We start from the raw sequence: 16,970 nt of genomic DNA, 5'->3' as shown, positions 1-16,970 counted from the left end.
AACATATTGGTGACAAATTTTCCCAATGTTGAGAATCTATTGTAGTTTTCTCTGACCATCTCCCCACTCGCTGTCTATTCTCATGCACTCAATTAAATTCCGGGCAGAGATTCTGGACTCTCAAAGGGCATCTGGTTTCTACTCAGTTGAACAAAGCACAACAAAAAAGCTGAAGGTTTCCTAATTTCAATACATCTGCGTGCGTACTTTCAATGTTTGAACTTCACAGCTGCTCCAAAAAGATGCATAGAGGGCAGTTGTGTTTAAAGCATTTTTTAATCTTTCCAAAATGAACAAATTTCTGGCATGAGCTTCAAAGAACATACCTGCAGATGACATTTGAAATATACCGACATGAAAAAGCAACTTCAAAAGTGATAAAACCTTACTAAGCTTAATACTAAGTGTAGACTGAACCAAATGTTTACAACAGCTGTGTAACTTCAGAGAAAAGATTTTTTAAAATTCTATCTGTGGATAACAATGTTACGGTATTTAAAACCTTGTGTTCTAAAATAAATTAATTTTGAAATTGACTCGAAGAAATGGCATAGTTAGGGGCTTTTTTTGCCAAAATGTTCACTTGGGGTTTAAAAAGTCTTCATCCATCATCATTTCCACCTTCCATATTTTCAAAAGGCCCATTTTCCAACTGGTTTCTTCTTATTCTTATTGGCCTTAATCCCACCTCGCAAACCTATTCCTAGCCAAAGTAAGTCTTCTCATTCCTGAAAAGTATTTTTTCTTGTGTAGTATTTATTTGGGATTGGCTGCCTAACCATTGTAAGTTTGGCAATGCCCACATCACATCCAACTTCCAGCAAGCTTTTTTCCAATGTTTATCTTTATTTTTCTGTCATATCTGTTTTTTCTGAAGTTTCAAAATATTCAGCTCTCTGATTTATCTCGTTCAAGTTGTCTATATTAGATTTGGTTGGAAAGGTGTTTTATTTTGATGTATCTTGTGAACACTGGTGAGAGGATTCCTGCTCCCTCTTCAATGTTGTGGATTATTCATTGATTCAAAATATTAGCAAATGGAGAAACAAGAAGCATACTTCCAGAGTAGTTGTAGGCACTGGTAAACTTGAAATACATTGGATACGAGGATAAATCATGCAAGGAAAGAGTCCGGGTTGGGTTGGATTGTATGAAAAACTTGAATTTGTATTGCATTTTCATGAGCTCTGGGCATCCAAAATGCCTCACAACCAGTGAAGTACTTTGCATCATGACAGTAACCACACAAAGGGAAGAAGTATGACATATTAATTTTCAAGATCTGAGTGGAAGGGCAAAGCAATACCTGTAGTCGTGATCACCAGCAAAGCAATAGCTGTAGTAGTGATCACCACTAGAGTAACAAAATAATTGGTTACGGAGGGATTCTGATTAGCATTGAGTATTCCTAGAAAAAAGATGATCATTGTTAGAACCGAAGCTGCTTCCCATAGTGACCCCTTTCACGTGGAGAATCGGGATTGGACTGTCAAAGTTTTTTGTGTATTGGATATGGAAGGGTGTTGAGTCACGATCCATCCGTTTGCATTTGGGAAACCAGTTGATTCTCTTTGTTTTTAATAATTTCCAACATTTTAATGTGTTATGCCATCGAGATGAAGAGGCTTTTTTTTAAAAAAGAAAATCTATATCCCATATCTCTTGCCCTAGTTCTCATATCTGAGCTTTTTCAATTTGTGCTACTTGTCTTGAAGTTTCTGCAACGCAGCTTGTGGATGAGTGCCAGGTTACTATTTCTCAACTGTTAGGAATTCATGTATGCTCCAGTAGTCAAGAGCCATAATCAAACCCTCGTCATGTTGGACTTCTAGGAACCCTTGAATATGTGACCGACTAAATGGCTGATTCATCTCATGCTTTCCGTTTAATTTTGAGCATAATATGGTTGAAAACATTCATTAAAAATTCATAGTAAATTGCAATATTTGCATTTCTTTCCCCATTGACCCTAACAGGTCCCTTTTGACTCTTGAAACGTGACTGTGTACAAATTAATTTTTTAAATATGATAAAGCTGTTAACAGACATTACCTTCTCAAAAGAGGCAAAATTTGACTGGATTATTCTTGTTCTTTCTATACACTTGAATGGCCGTTAATGAAATTAACACTAAATTTATTCCTAATCTATTGTACTTTGTGCAATATTTGATCATTTTCCATACATCTCAACAGAAAACATATATTTTTCAATGGAATGGTGTTGATAATAGCTATATGTTTGGTAGTCCAGTTTGGAGATTAAAGATATTTTTACACTGTTTTCAAATCCAAAAATAATTCTGATCTAATTTTAAGAAAAAAGATTTTTGCACATTGCTAATCTGTGGAAAATTCATCATCTGCAAATGTTCCTGCAACATGTTGAAGGATTTTAAATGTATTGCAAGCCAAGGCACTACTGATTTTGATTATTTTGTGGTAATTCCATTGAAGATGATGCATTTTAAAGTGGTTAGGATTTCTATAAACCAACTAAATCTGCTGAACTGAAATTGTACCCCCCCTGTGTCCCATAAAGGGACTGTGTCACAGAGCTGGAGATTGTTCCTTTATAGAATAACTCCCCAGAAACCACTCATGATGCCTGCTGCATGCTCGTGTGCTTTGAAAAAGTGTAAATACCATTCAGCCTTCTGTTCAGGCTTCAAACTAATTAAAGTTATTTGTGGTAGATAATTACACCCAAGTAGAATGAAACTTGATATGCTTACACAATATCCCAACTCTGTTTCTAGACCTTGTCCCTTTCTATCTGCTGTAACTTTCTCTAGCCATGCTCCACTATTTGCCTGGTGGTGCCTTCAGCTGTCTGGGGCCCAAGCTCAGGACTCCCTCATTGTCTCCTTTTGGGACCCTTCTGAAGGTCAAGGCTTTTGGTCATCCCTTCCTCCTTTTGCCTCATCAATTAATGTTTATTTATTAGTCACAAGTAAGGCTTACATTAACACTGCAATGAAGTTACTGTGGAATTCCCCTAGTTGCCATACTCCGGCACCTGTTCGGGTCAACGTACCTAACCAGTACATCTTTCAGACTGTGGGAGGCACCTGGAGGAAACCCATGCAGACACGTAGAACGTGCAAACTGCACACACATAGTGACCCAAGCTGGAAATTGAACCCGGGTCCCTGGCACTGAGGCAGCAGTGCTAACCACTGTGCCACCGTGCTGCCCATTGTGTATGATTTGGACAATTATTTTTGTCCAAATCATATACAGTGAAGGACCTAGGAATGCTTTTGCATGTTAGTTGATAGCACTACAAGTTCAAGGGGAAGCGATGGTGTAGTGGTATTGTCACTGGACTAGTAATCCAGCATAAATGCTCAGGGGACCTGGGTTCGAATCCCACCACGGCTGATGGTGAAATTTGAATTCACCAAAAATCTGGAATTAAAAGTCTCATGATGACCATGAAAGCAAGTCAGTTGTTGTACAACCCATCTGTTCACTAATGTCCTTTTTTAAGGAAGGAAATCTGCTATCCTTACCTGGTCTAGCCTATATGTGACTCTTAATATGCCACCTCAAGGGCAATTAGGGATGGGCAATAAATGCAGGGCCACATCCGACAAAGGAATAATCCGAAAAAGTCCCACGCCAAGCATTGAGCACAGAAATCAATCAAGGGAGTGCTGCACTGTCAGAGGTGTCATCTGCTCAGGTGGATGTAAAAGATCCCGGCACTATTTTGGAGGAGTCAGTGGATTATTCCTGGTAAACTAGCCAATATGTCTCTCTCAAAAAAACACCACAGATTATCAAGTCATTATCAAATTGCTGTTTGTGGGGGGTTGTTGTACATGTCATTAGTTGTTGTGTTTCATGCATTACAATTGTCACCACCATTCAAAAAGTGCATTGTGATGTCTGGTAGGCATACAAAGCACTACGTACAAGTATTTATTTTCTTTGAACCACATAAGGAGATAGTGTCAGATGACCAAAACTTTGTACAAAAAGTCCCTTTTTAAAGAAGGAAAGTTAGGGACAGTTCCAGCAGAAGTAGGAAGGGTATTCCACAGCTTGGGGCTTGGGCAACTGAAGGCACGACCACCAGTACTGGAACAATGATAATGGGAATGCACAAAGGGATCAGAATTAAAGCCGTGCAGATATCTCGATGTATGAGAAGGGCCAAGGCCATGGAGGGACTTGAAAACCAGGATACCATGAAATCAAGGTGCTGTTTGAACAGGAGCCAATCTAGGTCAGCACAAGGGCAATGGGATGAGCAGCAAGATTTTTGGATGACCTCAGAATATGAATGACCAGTCAGGAGTGCACTGGAATAGTGGAGTCTAGAGGTAATGAAGGCAATGAGGGTTTTAGCAGCAGATGAATTAATGCGGGGCAAAGATGAAAGGTAAATAGGCAGCCTTAGTGATGGCATGAATGAGGATGGAAGCTGGTATCCGAATCCAATGTGACACTAAAGTTGCAAACATTTGTTTTCGATCTGAGATTGAAAACAATTACTTTAGTCTTCCTGATATTTAATTGCAGTTCACCCGAACAGTCTGGAGGAGTGGAAGGAGGTAGTGATGAAGTAGAGTTAGGAGTTTGAAGATGCATTTGAAAATGTGAAATTGTGATTGTTAAACAATTGATATTGGCCACTTGGCTATGTAAAGTGTGAAATGCAGTTTCTAAGCCAACTAGTGTTTCCTTTGCTATTGCCACTTGACCACAAAAGAAACTAATTTCTGATCAGTCCCTCGAGATGCCTAATTTTAATTATCTCTTTACCCACAGCATTCAAGCTGACCTGCACATTAATCAACATGCTTGCTACTACATGGTTTCTGACTGGGTGCTATGTATATTTTTGTGTATTTGATTGATGACTGGGGAGTAACAATCAAAATAACTCTAAGATACATTCCAGAACATCAACCGTGGTTCAGTTTAAGCTGAGACTCCAGCATGATACTTGGAGTACTGCAATGTTGGAGGTGCCATCTTTCAGATGAGATATTAAACTTGAGGCCCTGACTGACCCCTTAGTGGGATGTAAAAGATCCCATGGCACTATACTGAACAATGGAATTTACCCCAGTGTCTGGGCCATTGTTTATCCCTCAGTCAATGTCTCAAAAAACAGATTATCTGGTCATTATCACGTTGTTTTTGTGAGTTTGCTGAGCACAATTTGGCTGCCCCATTTCCTCCATTACAACAGTTGACTACACATCAAAAGTACTTCATTCACTTGATGCTTAGGGGGTAAGACATTTTATAAAAGCAATCCTTTATTATTATGCAACTAAACTCAGCCAGCTTCCTTTCAGCTGACATTTCCTCCCTGAAACCCCTCCCATGTTTTCCTTTAAAATTACAGAAATTTTCCATTAATGTTGCAGCAAGTACAAACATTCTATAATAATGTCCTTATTTTGCACATTTACTAGACAGGGTGATTATTCATTTTCCAGCTCTTGCTGCTCCTGGCATCTGCCTTGATTAAACTGATTGATTAATATCACAGGCTCCCCTAATTGGATCTACATTTCAAACCAGCAAATCAAGACTTTGAAGTATTCTGCATTTTTTGCTTAATTTTTCACTTTTGTGGATAAAAAATAAATATATTGAGGGAAATGTGATGTAGGAACATTGAAAGTATTGTTACATGTTGTAGAGAGGGAGAGGAAATATAGTGAGGTGACTGATGGAAATAAGACTGCCAGAAAGATGAGGTGAAGGAGAAAGGCCACAGACCAGATGGAAAGATAGTGGTGAGAGGATTAAACATGGCAGGATTCCTGCAGTGCAGAGGGGGCCATTTGACCCATCAGGACGAATTTTACCATTTCACCTGCCACAAGAATCAGTGGGCGCGGGGCAGACCTCGGGCAGGATTTTACAGTTTCGGGATGAGATCAGCCATAAAAGTTTGCCCATCGAGTCTGCAACAGCTCTCTTGCTCTATCTCTGTAACCCCACATATTTACAATGGCTAATCTATTAAACCTACACATCTTGGGACACCTAAGGGGCAATTTAGCATGGCCAATCCACCTGACCTGGACAGCTTTAACTGTGGGAAGAAACCGGAGCACCGGGAGGAAACACGCAGGGAGAATGTACAAACTCCACGCAGTCACCCAAGGCTGAATTGAACCCAGGTCCCTGGAGCTGCGAGACAGCAGCGCTAACCACAGTGCTGCCCATAATTGGAAGAGGAATGGATGACGGATGGGAAGAGATGGCAAAGGATGATCAACTAGCATTGTGGCAACCCCAAGTGAAACAGAAGCTGAAAGAAGAGGGAGATAAGATGTGACTTAAAACAAAAAAAACTTCTGCCTTGTTTGCATGCTCTGTAGGAGCAGCTTTGCTTATAAAACTACTGGGATTATTGCTGGGGACATGTTTGCTACTCCCATCTTTCCACTTTACATAATTAATCTCGCACTTTTGTTAAATAATGTACTTGTGCGTCCCTCTGCACCTTGGGTTCAGGACCCGGCTGATTGTGTTCCTGCCTAGCGATAGCATCCTGGGAAATGTTAGGCTGCAGTAAATTTAAATCCCGCATAGATGGGTTAACAGATGCTGAGTGCTGGGGAAATGTTGACTTTTGAGATGTACACTTCCAGTGTGACGGTTCGATTCATTCATGTTGGAGTGGTCATTGCCTGGTACTCGTGTGCAACATGGGAATAGGACATTCAGTCTGAGCCTGCACTGCCATTCAATACAATCATTATTGGTTGATCATCCACCTCAATGTCTTTACCCCACATCGCTTTCTGTCATTGGTATTTAGAAATCTATCAATCTCTGCTTTTAAACACATGGTTTCCACAGACCTCTAGAGTAGAGAATTCCAAAGATCCACAACTGAGTAAAAACTAAAATTCTCCTCATTGCGTCCTAAGTGGCTCCCTCCTTTACTTTGAAATGGTGCCCCCCACACACCAGGGGAAACAGGTTTCCTGCACCTATCTGTCTTTCCCGTTAAGTATTTTGTAGGTTTCGATGAGATCACCTCATCTTTGAAGATCTTGATGACAGGGTGGATGCTGAAAGGATGTTCTCCCTCATGTGGGAGGTACACATTAAAAAAATTATGGGTCTTTCATCTAAGATTGAGATCGGAGAAAATCGTTTTGCTCAAGAGGGTTGTGAATCTTTGGAACATTCTTCCCCAGAGAGTGGTAGGTAGAGTCAATTAATATCTTTAAGACAGAGGTAAGTAGATACTTGACTTACAAAGGAGCCAAGGGTAATTGGGGGCAGGTGGAATATGGAGTTGAGGCCCCTTTATCAATTCTGTTAGTAACATCCTCAGAAAATACTCCCAACAGATTAGTCAGGTGTGATTTCCCATTCACAATGTTAATAAAGTTCAATCAGGTCATCGTTAACTGTGTCCATTGATCGCATCCTTTAGAATAGATTCTAGCATTTTCCCTACTACTGATGTACGGTTAACAGGTCTGTCTCCCTTTTTTAAATAGTGGGGTGACATTTTGTTACCTTCCAATCTGCAGGAACCATTCCAGGGTGTATAGAATGTTGGAAATAGATCACTAATGCATCCACTATCTCCACAGCAACCTCTTTCAACAGAGATGTAGGATATCAGGTCCTGGGGATTTATCAACCTTCAGTCCAATTCATTTCTACAATACTGACCTTACTAATACTAATTTCATCAATTCCTTCTCTCTAGTGCCTTGGTTCTCAAATTCTGGGAGATTCCTTGCATCTTTCTCAGCGAAGATGTTAACCAGTTGTTAACCTGGTGTTGTGAGACTTCTTTCAGTGAAGACAGATACATTGAGCTTCTCTGCTGTTTCTCAATTCTTCATTGTAAATTCTCCTGACTCTGCCTGTAATGGACTCTCATTTGTCTTGGTCAAACGTTTCCTTTATTTGTTTTATAGTTTTTTTTTCATTTGCTAGTTTACATTCATACTCTATTCTCCTTTTATCAGATTTTTGGCCTTCCTTTGCTGTATTTTAAAATGCTGCTAATCCTCAGGTTTGCTACTATTTCTGGCAACTTTCAGCTTTTTCTTTTATCATGTTACTTGCAACTTATCAGCCCAAGCTTCAATGTTGTCCACGTCTTAATGCATGTGGACACAGATTGCTTCCGTATTTGAGGAGTTGGAAATGGTGCTGAACACTAATCATCAACGATCATCTCTCCTCCTGCCCATATGTTGGCAGCAAGGTTAAAACTACAAAGGCTACATTAAAAACACTTTGTAATTGCCTTGGGTTTGTAATGCATTGAAGATTATGTTCAAAGATTGACTTTGCATCGTGAATCCTCATGGGACCAAATATAAAATAATTACACACGTCACCATTAACACTGAAATCTAAATCATGGATATAAAGAGGTTATTGTTTGAACAATTAGTTTGAGAATTAGTCTTCAGACCTAGATCTCTGATGTACTTGGGTAAGATTAGAATCCATCAGATATAGATCAGCATCGGTGCCTCAAATTTTATTTCATGCATTGCAAGTTCAAAAGCAAATGAAAATTTGATAGCAACACTGATTTTTGCTGTTTGTGTACATAAAGCATTCTTCACATGTGGAAAAAAGACTTTCAGCAATATTTTTGTATATTACCCATGGATCTATTCCATCCATTCCCATTCTTGATTGATGAACTATGGAGGTCTCTTGACCTGGTCTGACTGTCCTCCATCAGCTCTGCGCGGCATTTGAACTAGGGAAGAAGATTTGTGCTATTCCTACAAATCAAAGTTGTTTCAGGCGATTCCTGTACTTGGGCAGTTGGAGAAATGAGCACCTCCTGCACTTGCAGCTCTGCATATCTCTCATCTCTGTGGCTTTTGCTACCAAATAAACCTGTTGGACTTTAACCTGGTGTTGTGAAACTTCTTACCATCTCTCATATTCACAGCTCTGTTTTCAAATTGAGTGCCTTTTCCTAGGTTTGTTGTTGAAACAAATATTCAAATGGCACAAGATGACTGCTTCCTGGTTACTTTCAGTCTTTTGCACTCTGTTCTTTCCACCTTGCAGCATTTGCATCTCAGCTTGGCTGCTCTTGGCTTACTTGCTGATTTCACCACAGGGTTGTTTAACCAAATTTGGCAGTTTGGGGGAAAAAAGACTGATTTGATTTATTATTGTCACATGCATTAGTATACAGTGACTGCTGCTTTATCAGTAAATTTAAGATTTCTCTATAAAATGCAAGGATAACTCCAATTAAGAGGTGTGGCGGGTATCAGCAGGACTCTTCAGGACACAGATTTCCTTTGTGGTTATTATGTTGTGGTTTGTGTACCATGTTGTAGTTGGTTTTGCAGTTGAGCAGTTAGTGTCTAACAGGGAGGAGTAGCAAGGCAGTAGCACAAGTGGTATTTTCACTTGACTAGTAAGCCAGAGACCCAGGGTAACACTTTGGTTCAAATCCCATCAGGGCAGATGGTAGAATTAAAAAACTCAGACTGACGTTGAGCATGAAACCATTGTCAATTGTCGTAAAAACTCACCTGGTTCGCTAATGTCCTTTAGGCTAGGAATCATATAATTCAGAATCCCTACAGTGCAAAAGGAGGCCATTTGGCCCATCAAGTCTGCACTGACTCCCTGACTGAGCGTCTTACCCAGAATCACCACCTGACCTATCTCCGTAACAGCATGCATTTACCCATCTAATCCCCTTAACCTACACATCTTGGGACACTAAGGCACAATTTAGCATAGCCAATCAACCTAATCTGCAAATCTTTGGACTATTGGAGAAAACTGGAGCACCTGGAAGAGATCCACACAGACATGGGGAAAGTGTGCAAACTCCACACAAGGCTGGAATCAAACCCAGGTCCCTGGCTCTGAGGCAGCAGTGCTAACCACTGTGCCACCCCTGCTATCCTTACCTGGTCTACATGTGACTCCAGATCCACAGCAATGTGGTTGACTCTTAAATGGCCTCAGATGGCCTAGAAATATATTCAGAATGAAACTGAAAGAACCACCTGGCATCAACCCTAAGAACGGGAAATGACAACGGCAGACCCAACCCTGCTAGTCCTTGTTACTAGCATCTTGGGTCTGGTGTCAAAATTGGAAGAGATGTTTCGCATACTCATCAAGCAACAGTCTAATTTAATCATACTCACTGAATTATACTTTGCAGATAATAGGTGGAATTTTCCCAAAAATATGACTTGTCATTTCGGGTGAGAAACATAGAAACCAGAAGCAGGAGGAGGCCATTAGGCCCTTCTGAGCCTGCTCCACCATTCATTATGATGATGGCTGATGATATTCGATACGCCTTTAGCCCCAAGAGCTATACCTATAGAAGACTGGTATGATTCGTGCCAGCATGTCTGGTATGAATCTGATTGTGATTCATCTGCACTTCGTCATTTGCACTGATCATTTATTTAGGGCGGGCTGAATTCCTTTTCCAATTTGTTTGGATGGAAACCTTTTCTGTTTGACCTGTTGTTGGATTTTCCCCAGATTTGGGAAATGCTTAGTAATTCTGTTCTTTAACTGGGAGGACCACAGGCCCAGTTTCAGCTTGAGCACATTCACTGCACTGATGTGTGACAAGCCTCTGTCCCTCCCTGAAGTTCATGGTTCAGCTCATTCAATTTTGCACTTTTGTCTGTAAGAGACGCAAAGTATAATTCAGTGAGTATGGTTAAATTAGACTGTTGCTTGATGAGTATGCGAAACATCTCTTCCAATTTTGACACCAGACCCAAGATGCTAGTAACAAGGACTAGCAGGGTTGGGTCTGCCGTTGTCATTTCCCGTTCTTAGGGTTGATGCCAGGTGGTTCTTTCAGTTTCATTCTGAATATATTTCTAGGCCATCTGAGGCCATTTAAGAGTCAACCACATTGCTGTGGATCTGGCAAACCTGGCTTCACAGAGATCCGATGGCCCCACGTCATCCCTTCTCCCCCATTGCCCCAGAGGGTCAGATCCTATAACTCCTGAAATCGTCTGAATTCCTTTTCCAATTTGTTTGGATGGAAACCTTTTCTGTTTGGCCTGTTGGATTTTCCCCCGATTTGGGAAGTGCTCAGTAATTCTGTTCTTTAACTGGGAGGACCACAGGCCCAGTTTCAGCTTGAGCACATTCGCTGCACTGATGATGTGTGACAAGCCTCTGTCCCTCCCTGCAGTTCATGGTTCAGCTCATTCAATTTTGCACTTTTGTCTGTAAGAGACGCCAAGTCTAGCAACCGCACATTATCTGTCCGCTCGCTGTACACTTCATTTCTTGATTTAAGAAAGGTGACCATTTCAACAAATCTAAAAATCTCTGGAGGACTTTTCCTCAACTGAACCACCTCACATCTGCATGAAGGACTAGCTCCCTATGTGGCATCAAGTAACAGCACTGTGCGTGTACCTACACCACATGGACTGCAGCAGTTGAAAAAGGTAGCTCACCATCACCTTCTTGAGGATTACTAGTGATGAACAATAAATGCTGACCTTGCCAGCAATGCTCACATCCCATAAATGAATAAAAATAAGTAACTGATGTTGCCTGGAGATAGCTTTAAACAACATGGCTCTGACTTAAGGCCCTACACACCAGCCCCCCACCCAGATCAATTCCTTTCAAAATCTCCCTTTCTCGGTTGTTCTAGGAATCATAGAATCATAGAACCCTACAGTGCAGAAAGAGGCCATCTGGCCCATCGAGTCTGCACCGACCACAATCCCACCCAGGCCCTACCCCCATATCCCTACATATTTACCCACTAACCTATGCATCCCGGGACACTAAGGGGCAATTTAGCACGGCCAATCAACCTAACCCGCACATCTTTGGACTGTGGGAGGAAACCAGAGCACCCGGAGGAAACCCACGCAGACACAGGGAGAATGTGCATACTCCACACAGACAGTGACCCGAGCCGGGATTCGAACCCAGGTTCCTGGAGCTGTGAAGCAGCAGTGCTAACCACTGTGATACTGTGCCGGAGTGGAGTGGAAACCTTTGTCTTGTTTACATAAGAATTACCCTGGTAATCTGGTGAATCCGTACTACACTTCCAGTGCCAATGTTGCTTTGGTCTTGTTGTGGGAAAAATCCACTAGTAGTCAGACTTCGAGATTCAGAAAGTACGATTTATTAAACGGAGCTCCGGGAGATAAGGCACATGTTCGTAGAACACCTTTTCTCACTAGTATGTCGGGAGCGGTTCATTTTTATACCCTTTACACAATGGGTAAGCCGGTGATTCAAATATTATCACATCGTTTAAGTGAGTACAAGCATTTAACATTTTATGAATGGGTACATTTCCTCATGTTTACATAAGTACAAACAGGTATAGACATTTAACATTTTATGAATGGGTACATCTCCTTATGTCTGTATCTATCAATGGCTAGTTTCGTCTCGTTCAGGTGCTAATCGGTTCCCTCGCATTCATATTTCCCGCGTTCCTCTAACGTTAATCTAAGCTCTTTGTTTCGGGTTTTCCTTATCTTAAAAGATGTTTTGACCCTTGGCTTGGCTTCCTGAGGTGTTTGTTTGCTATGAGTCACTGTCTGTGATTTGGAAATGGCTTGTCTGTTAGGTTTTGACTTGAAGTGATTTCTGAACAGCAGGAGCCTGTGTCTGCTTTTCTGGCTTCTTTCCCAGTTAACCCTTTATGTGCCAGGCAGCCATTTTAAAGTGTGCTTTCTTGTATTGCCATTTTAAAGTGTGCTCCCTTGTATTTTTCCCCTTACAGTCTCCAGCGAGAATAGGCCCCCCCCCACTGATTTTGTTTTTATCGTGATTCACATTAGAGCTCTCAGCAGTGCACAGTATAGAAGATATAATTTGGCACTTTTTGGAGAATCCCGGCCATAATGTTTTTAAAAAAGGTGGAAGTTCATGTCAGTTGAAACTGTTTCTACAGATTTCCATTTGCAGTGACATAAGTGTATCCTTTTGGATGAGCAAGGATGATGGTGATACCTAAAACTGTGCACAGTTCTGTACGCGTGATCCAAATGGGGCTTAAATAGGTAGTTCTGCTTAAATGTTTACAAATTTAAAAACCAGTCGTGCTCATTTTCAGAATTTCCTATTTTCCTTTGGGAGATGGTTTGTGTAGCCACTTTACACCCTTCAAGATAATTAACTGAAGAAACTACATAATCTGTGCAAATTTGAAAGCGGGGGAGTAGTAACCACAATGCTTGCACATAATCACAGAAACCTGAGTCGTTATAGCAATGGTTTAGTAACTTTCTTGCTTTAATTATGCCTTTAACTTCTGTTGCAAGGCGGGGAGGATGAAATAGCATTATTGTCAGTTTATGTAGCAATGCTATGGAACATTGATCAGTGACGATGAAATTAGTGTGGAATTGTCACTGACAGACTACTAGCTTAATGATTTTCATTTCTACAGAGTTTCTTCATCTTGAAGTTCCAATTAAAATAAATTGCAATACATTTTCCGCAATTAGTAGCTTTGGAGGAAAAGTTATTCCTGAGTCCTATCAAGCAGAATTCTTCAGCATGTGTCTTGTACTGGATAATTCATGACTGCCCAGTGATGCCAAGTCCATAGTAATGTGTTTGAGTCTTAACTGCCCTCTGAAATGACCTAGCAAGCCACTCAGTTCAAGTGCAATTAGGAATGGGCAACAAATGCTGGCCAAACCAACGATGCCCGCGTCCCATGAATGAATAAAGTCAGTTGGAATCTATTTCACAAACCCAAGGACTAATCAGGCAGCATAGGACCCACTGGTCTGTTCTCTTGAGAGAAAAGATTATTCTACTGTTTTAGGTCTCCTGCTTTGTTCCAATACAACCTTCCAGACGATAGATGAGATGCTGTCCCTAGAGCTTCTATTGAGCGTCAGTGTTTAACATGGAGTTCAAAAATTTCAGGTCATAACCACCCCCCCCTATTCTTTTTCAATAGCAGCTGTTGGTAAGCAAAATACCATGGATGCTGGAAATCTGAAATAAAAACTCTGTTCTGGTAGCATCTGTGGAGAGAGAAAGTGTTTTGAGTCAAATATGACTCCTCAACAACATCTGTTGGTTGATTTTGTTTATCCACACCAGCTCGAGACTCATTGGTATACACTGAAATATCATAGGCTAACTTGTGGAAATGTGTCAGAAATGGAAGTTTTTTTCTCTGTCCTAGCTGCATTATGCATTAGTAATTCTAACCATACACAGCACCTCATTTGACAAGGGACAACATTTGGGGGTGATTCTCCCAGCTCGCTGCACTGCTCGGAGACATAAGCAGAGGCCGTATAGTGGGCTCCCTGCTGGGCCCCAAGGAATTCTGGCATCGTCAGCATCATGTCAAATCAAATCAATTTCAAATCCATTAGTGGGCCCAGCCAGGAGTGTATAACTCCAGCGGGGTTTACAACAACTTCCGACTAACGGGGACCTGGCGGCCCGACCTTGCTGGAATGAAGAGGGACTATGTACGCTCCCCCTGGAGGTTGGGAGTAAGAGGGGGTGCCCCCTGGGCATTGCCAGCTTGAGCTCAGCACTGCCTAAGGGGCGAAGTAGCAATGCCCAGGGGCACCTTGGCACTGGCCACTGGGCATCAGGTAGTGCCGAGGGAGCGGGGTCTATGAGGGGGGATTGGTGGGGGTGGGTGGTCCCACTGCCACTCTGCACTTGGGATTGGTGACAGTGGGAGGGAAGGGCTGATCAGGGCTGGCCATTAAGGTGGGGGGGAAAGTTGGGGGATGGCAGAGGGGGGGGAATCTGAAGACTAGGATTGCTGGGGAGATGAGTAGAGGCTGGCCATGGAGATGTCCGAAAAGCCAGCGATCAGGGAGTGGGGGGGGGTCAGCAAGGGTAGCGATCGGGAGGCTGGCAGTGTGGGGCTACTGTGCATATGCCGGTCTCCACTCTGCAGGGGTTCGCTCAGCACTATGCTGCCGGCCTCTCCAGCGAGAATAGGCCCCGCGCACTGATTTTCTTTATCGTGATTCACACTAGAGCTCTCAGCAGTGCACAGTATAGGAGATATAATTTGGACTTTTTGGGAGAATCCCGGCCATAATGTTTTAAAAAGTGGAAGTTCATGTCCGTTGAAACTGTTTCTACAGATTTCCATTTGCAGTGATGTAAGTGTATCCTGTTAGATGAGCAAGGAATCACTGATGGTAACTTTTTGGTTTGTGTGTTTAACCACAGAGTGTGATTTCTAGAAGATGTTCTCTGTTTCTGTTAGAAAGGAATGGATGCCCGCAGTTTAGCTGTTGCAGCTGCAAAATCAGGGCTGTTAACCCACTTCCACTCTCCATGGATACTGTCAGATCTGCTGAGTATTTCCAGCGTTTTATGATGGATGCAATGATGTTAATAGAGGACTGGTTGCATATTCGCTGTTTATGTGGTGCTTTTTCTCTCACCCCTTTCCTTCTCTTAACCCCACCCTCCTTTCACTCAATCCATACATGTTCAATTACCTTGAGCACAGGCCCACTCTTGTCATTTTCCCTATTTGTCTAATCGTATTGAGATTCTTGGGTGACGGACACAACTATGGTATCTTTGCTGCGGGTTAATATTTACTTATTCTGCAGTAACACACACACTCTCATTTTCTGTTTTATGTAGGTTTGGGACAAAACCAAGAGGATGGGAAAGCAGAACAGTAAACTTCGTCCAGAAGTGCTTCAGGACCTGCGAGAAAATACAGAATTCACAGACCATGAGCTTCAAGAGTGGTACAAGGGCTTCCTTAAAGATTGCCCGAGTGGACACTTAACTGTAGAAGAATTCAAGAAAATCTATGCAAACTTTTTTCCATATGGAGATGCTTCCAAGTTTGCAGAGCATGTGTTCCGCACCTTTGACACCAATGCTGATGGAACTATTGACTTCAGAGAATTTATCATTGCGCTTAGTGTCACATCCCGAGGGAAGCTTGAACAAAAATTGAAGTGGGCGTTTAGTATGTATGACCTGGATGGGAATGGATACATTAGCCGAAGTGAGATGCTGGAGATTGTGCAGGTATGCCATTGTTAAGTTTGGTGTTATTTCTTGTGTTCCCTGACCCTAGGCCCCTCTCTTCTCCACCCTGCCCCCCAAACACAATCCCAGCTCAGCACAGATTGGGTAGGCCAGCCTGGTTACATGCACATGGCTGTGGCTTTGCTAACCCAGGCAGATTATATTTTTCAAAATTGTACCAATCAAGAATATTTGCAAGTGAAAATATATTGGATACAAAGATCTAGTGGAGCCAGGAGTGCGGGAAGGGCGCAGACATTTGGGAAAGTCTGGAATTTCAGGAGAATGAAGACAGGTGTGAGAGGCTAGGTGTTATTGTGATAAAGGAATTAGCAGTGGAGAGAAGTCTGAAAGAAAAGGGTCTTTGCAACAAATCAGATATGTGGATGGAAACTCCACTTAGATTTAAACAGCCAATCACTTGTCTCTGAGCTTGGCCTGAGGGAAGCCAAGTTATTGAAACTTGGGGCAAAGATGCAAGTGCAGGTCAGATTTTGACTATTGTTGAGGGATGCTTTATGACTTGATACTCAACCAGCAGATGCAGAGAGTAGCAGTAAATGGAAAGATTAAGTCGGAGTCTACTTTGTCCCCATGAGCCTATCTGTTTTAAATTCTAAAATGTCATCCAGGGATAGCATATAAATTATGTAAGGGGCCCAAGTGTATGAGTGGAACCATGAGAATAGTGCCATTAATGTCAATTGTGGAGAATGAGGAAAAATAAATGTAACATCAATCACAAGAGGTGTTAACAAATTTTGACCAGTTACTATTGCTGAAGGCAGAGCAGCAGCCATTTTGGGAGTATATTTGAGGAAAGGACCATACCTCTATTGTTTGGGAGGAATAGCTCATTCCAACAATTTGATAGAAAGGGAAGCATAATGGTGTGTGAGAGAGAGAGTTGGGAGTGTCTTTGAGAAGTGGATTCATGTTCATTTTGAAGGAGATGAGGGCACGTTG

The 16,970-nt window shown here is 41.8% G+C and overlaps 1 protein-coding gene across 2 annotated transcripts in view; it reads left to right on the top strand.

Moving 5' to 3' along the window:
* The window catches only part of LOC144493731 (hippocalcin-like protein 1), a 58,334-nt gene that overhangs the window by 30,728 nt on the left and 10,636 nt on the right, over nucleotides 1–16,970 (top strand). For both annotated transcript variants that reach the window (XM_078213139.1, XM_078213140.1), the window contains exon 2: nucleotides 15,606–16,004. In XM_078213139.1, the coding sequence (XP_078069265.1) occupies nucleotides 15,627–16,004 (378 nt within the window). In that variant the 5' untranslated portion in view covers nucleotides 15,606–15,626. The remainder of the gene's footprint in view (nucleotides 1–15,605; nucleotides 16,005–16,970) is intronic.

Source organism: Mustelus asterias, chromosome 5 (assembly GCF_964213995.1).
Source record: "Mustelus asterias chromosome 5, sMusAst1.hap1.1, whole genome shotgun sequence".
Taxonomy (NCBI): domain Eukaryota; kingdom Metazoa; phylum Chordata; class Chondrichthyes; order Carcharhiniformes; family Triakidae; genus Mustelus; species Mustelus asterias.
Note: the sequence above shows the minus strand (reverse complement) of the source record. Positions and strands in the feature narration are given on the sequence as shown.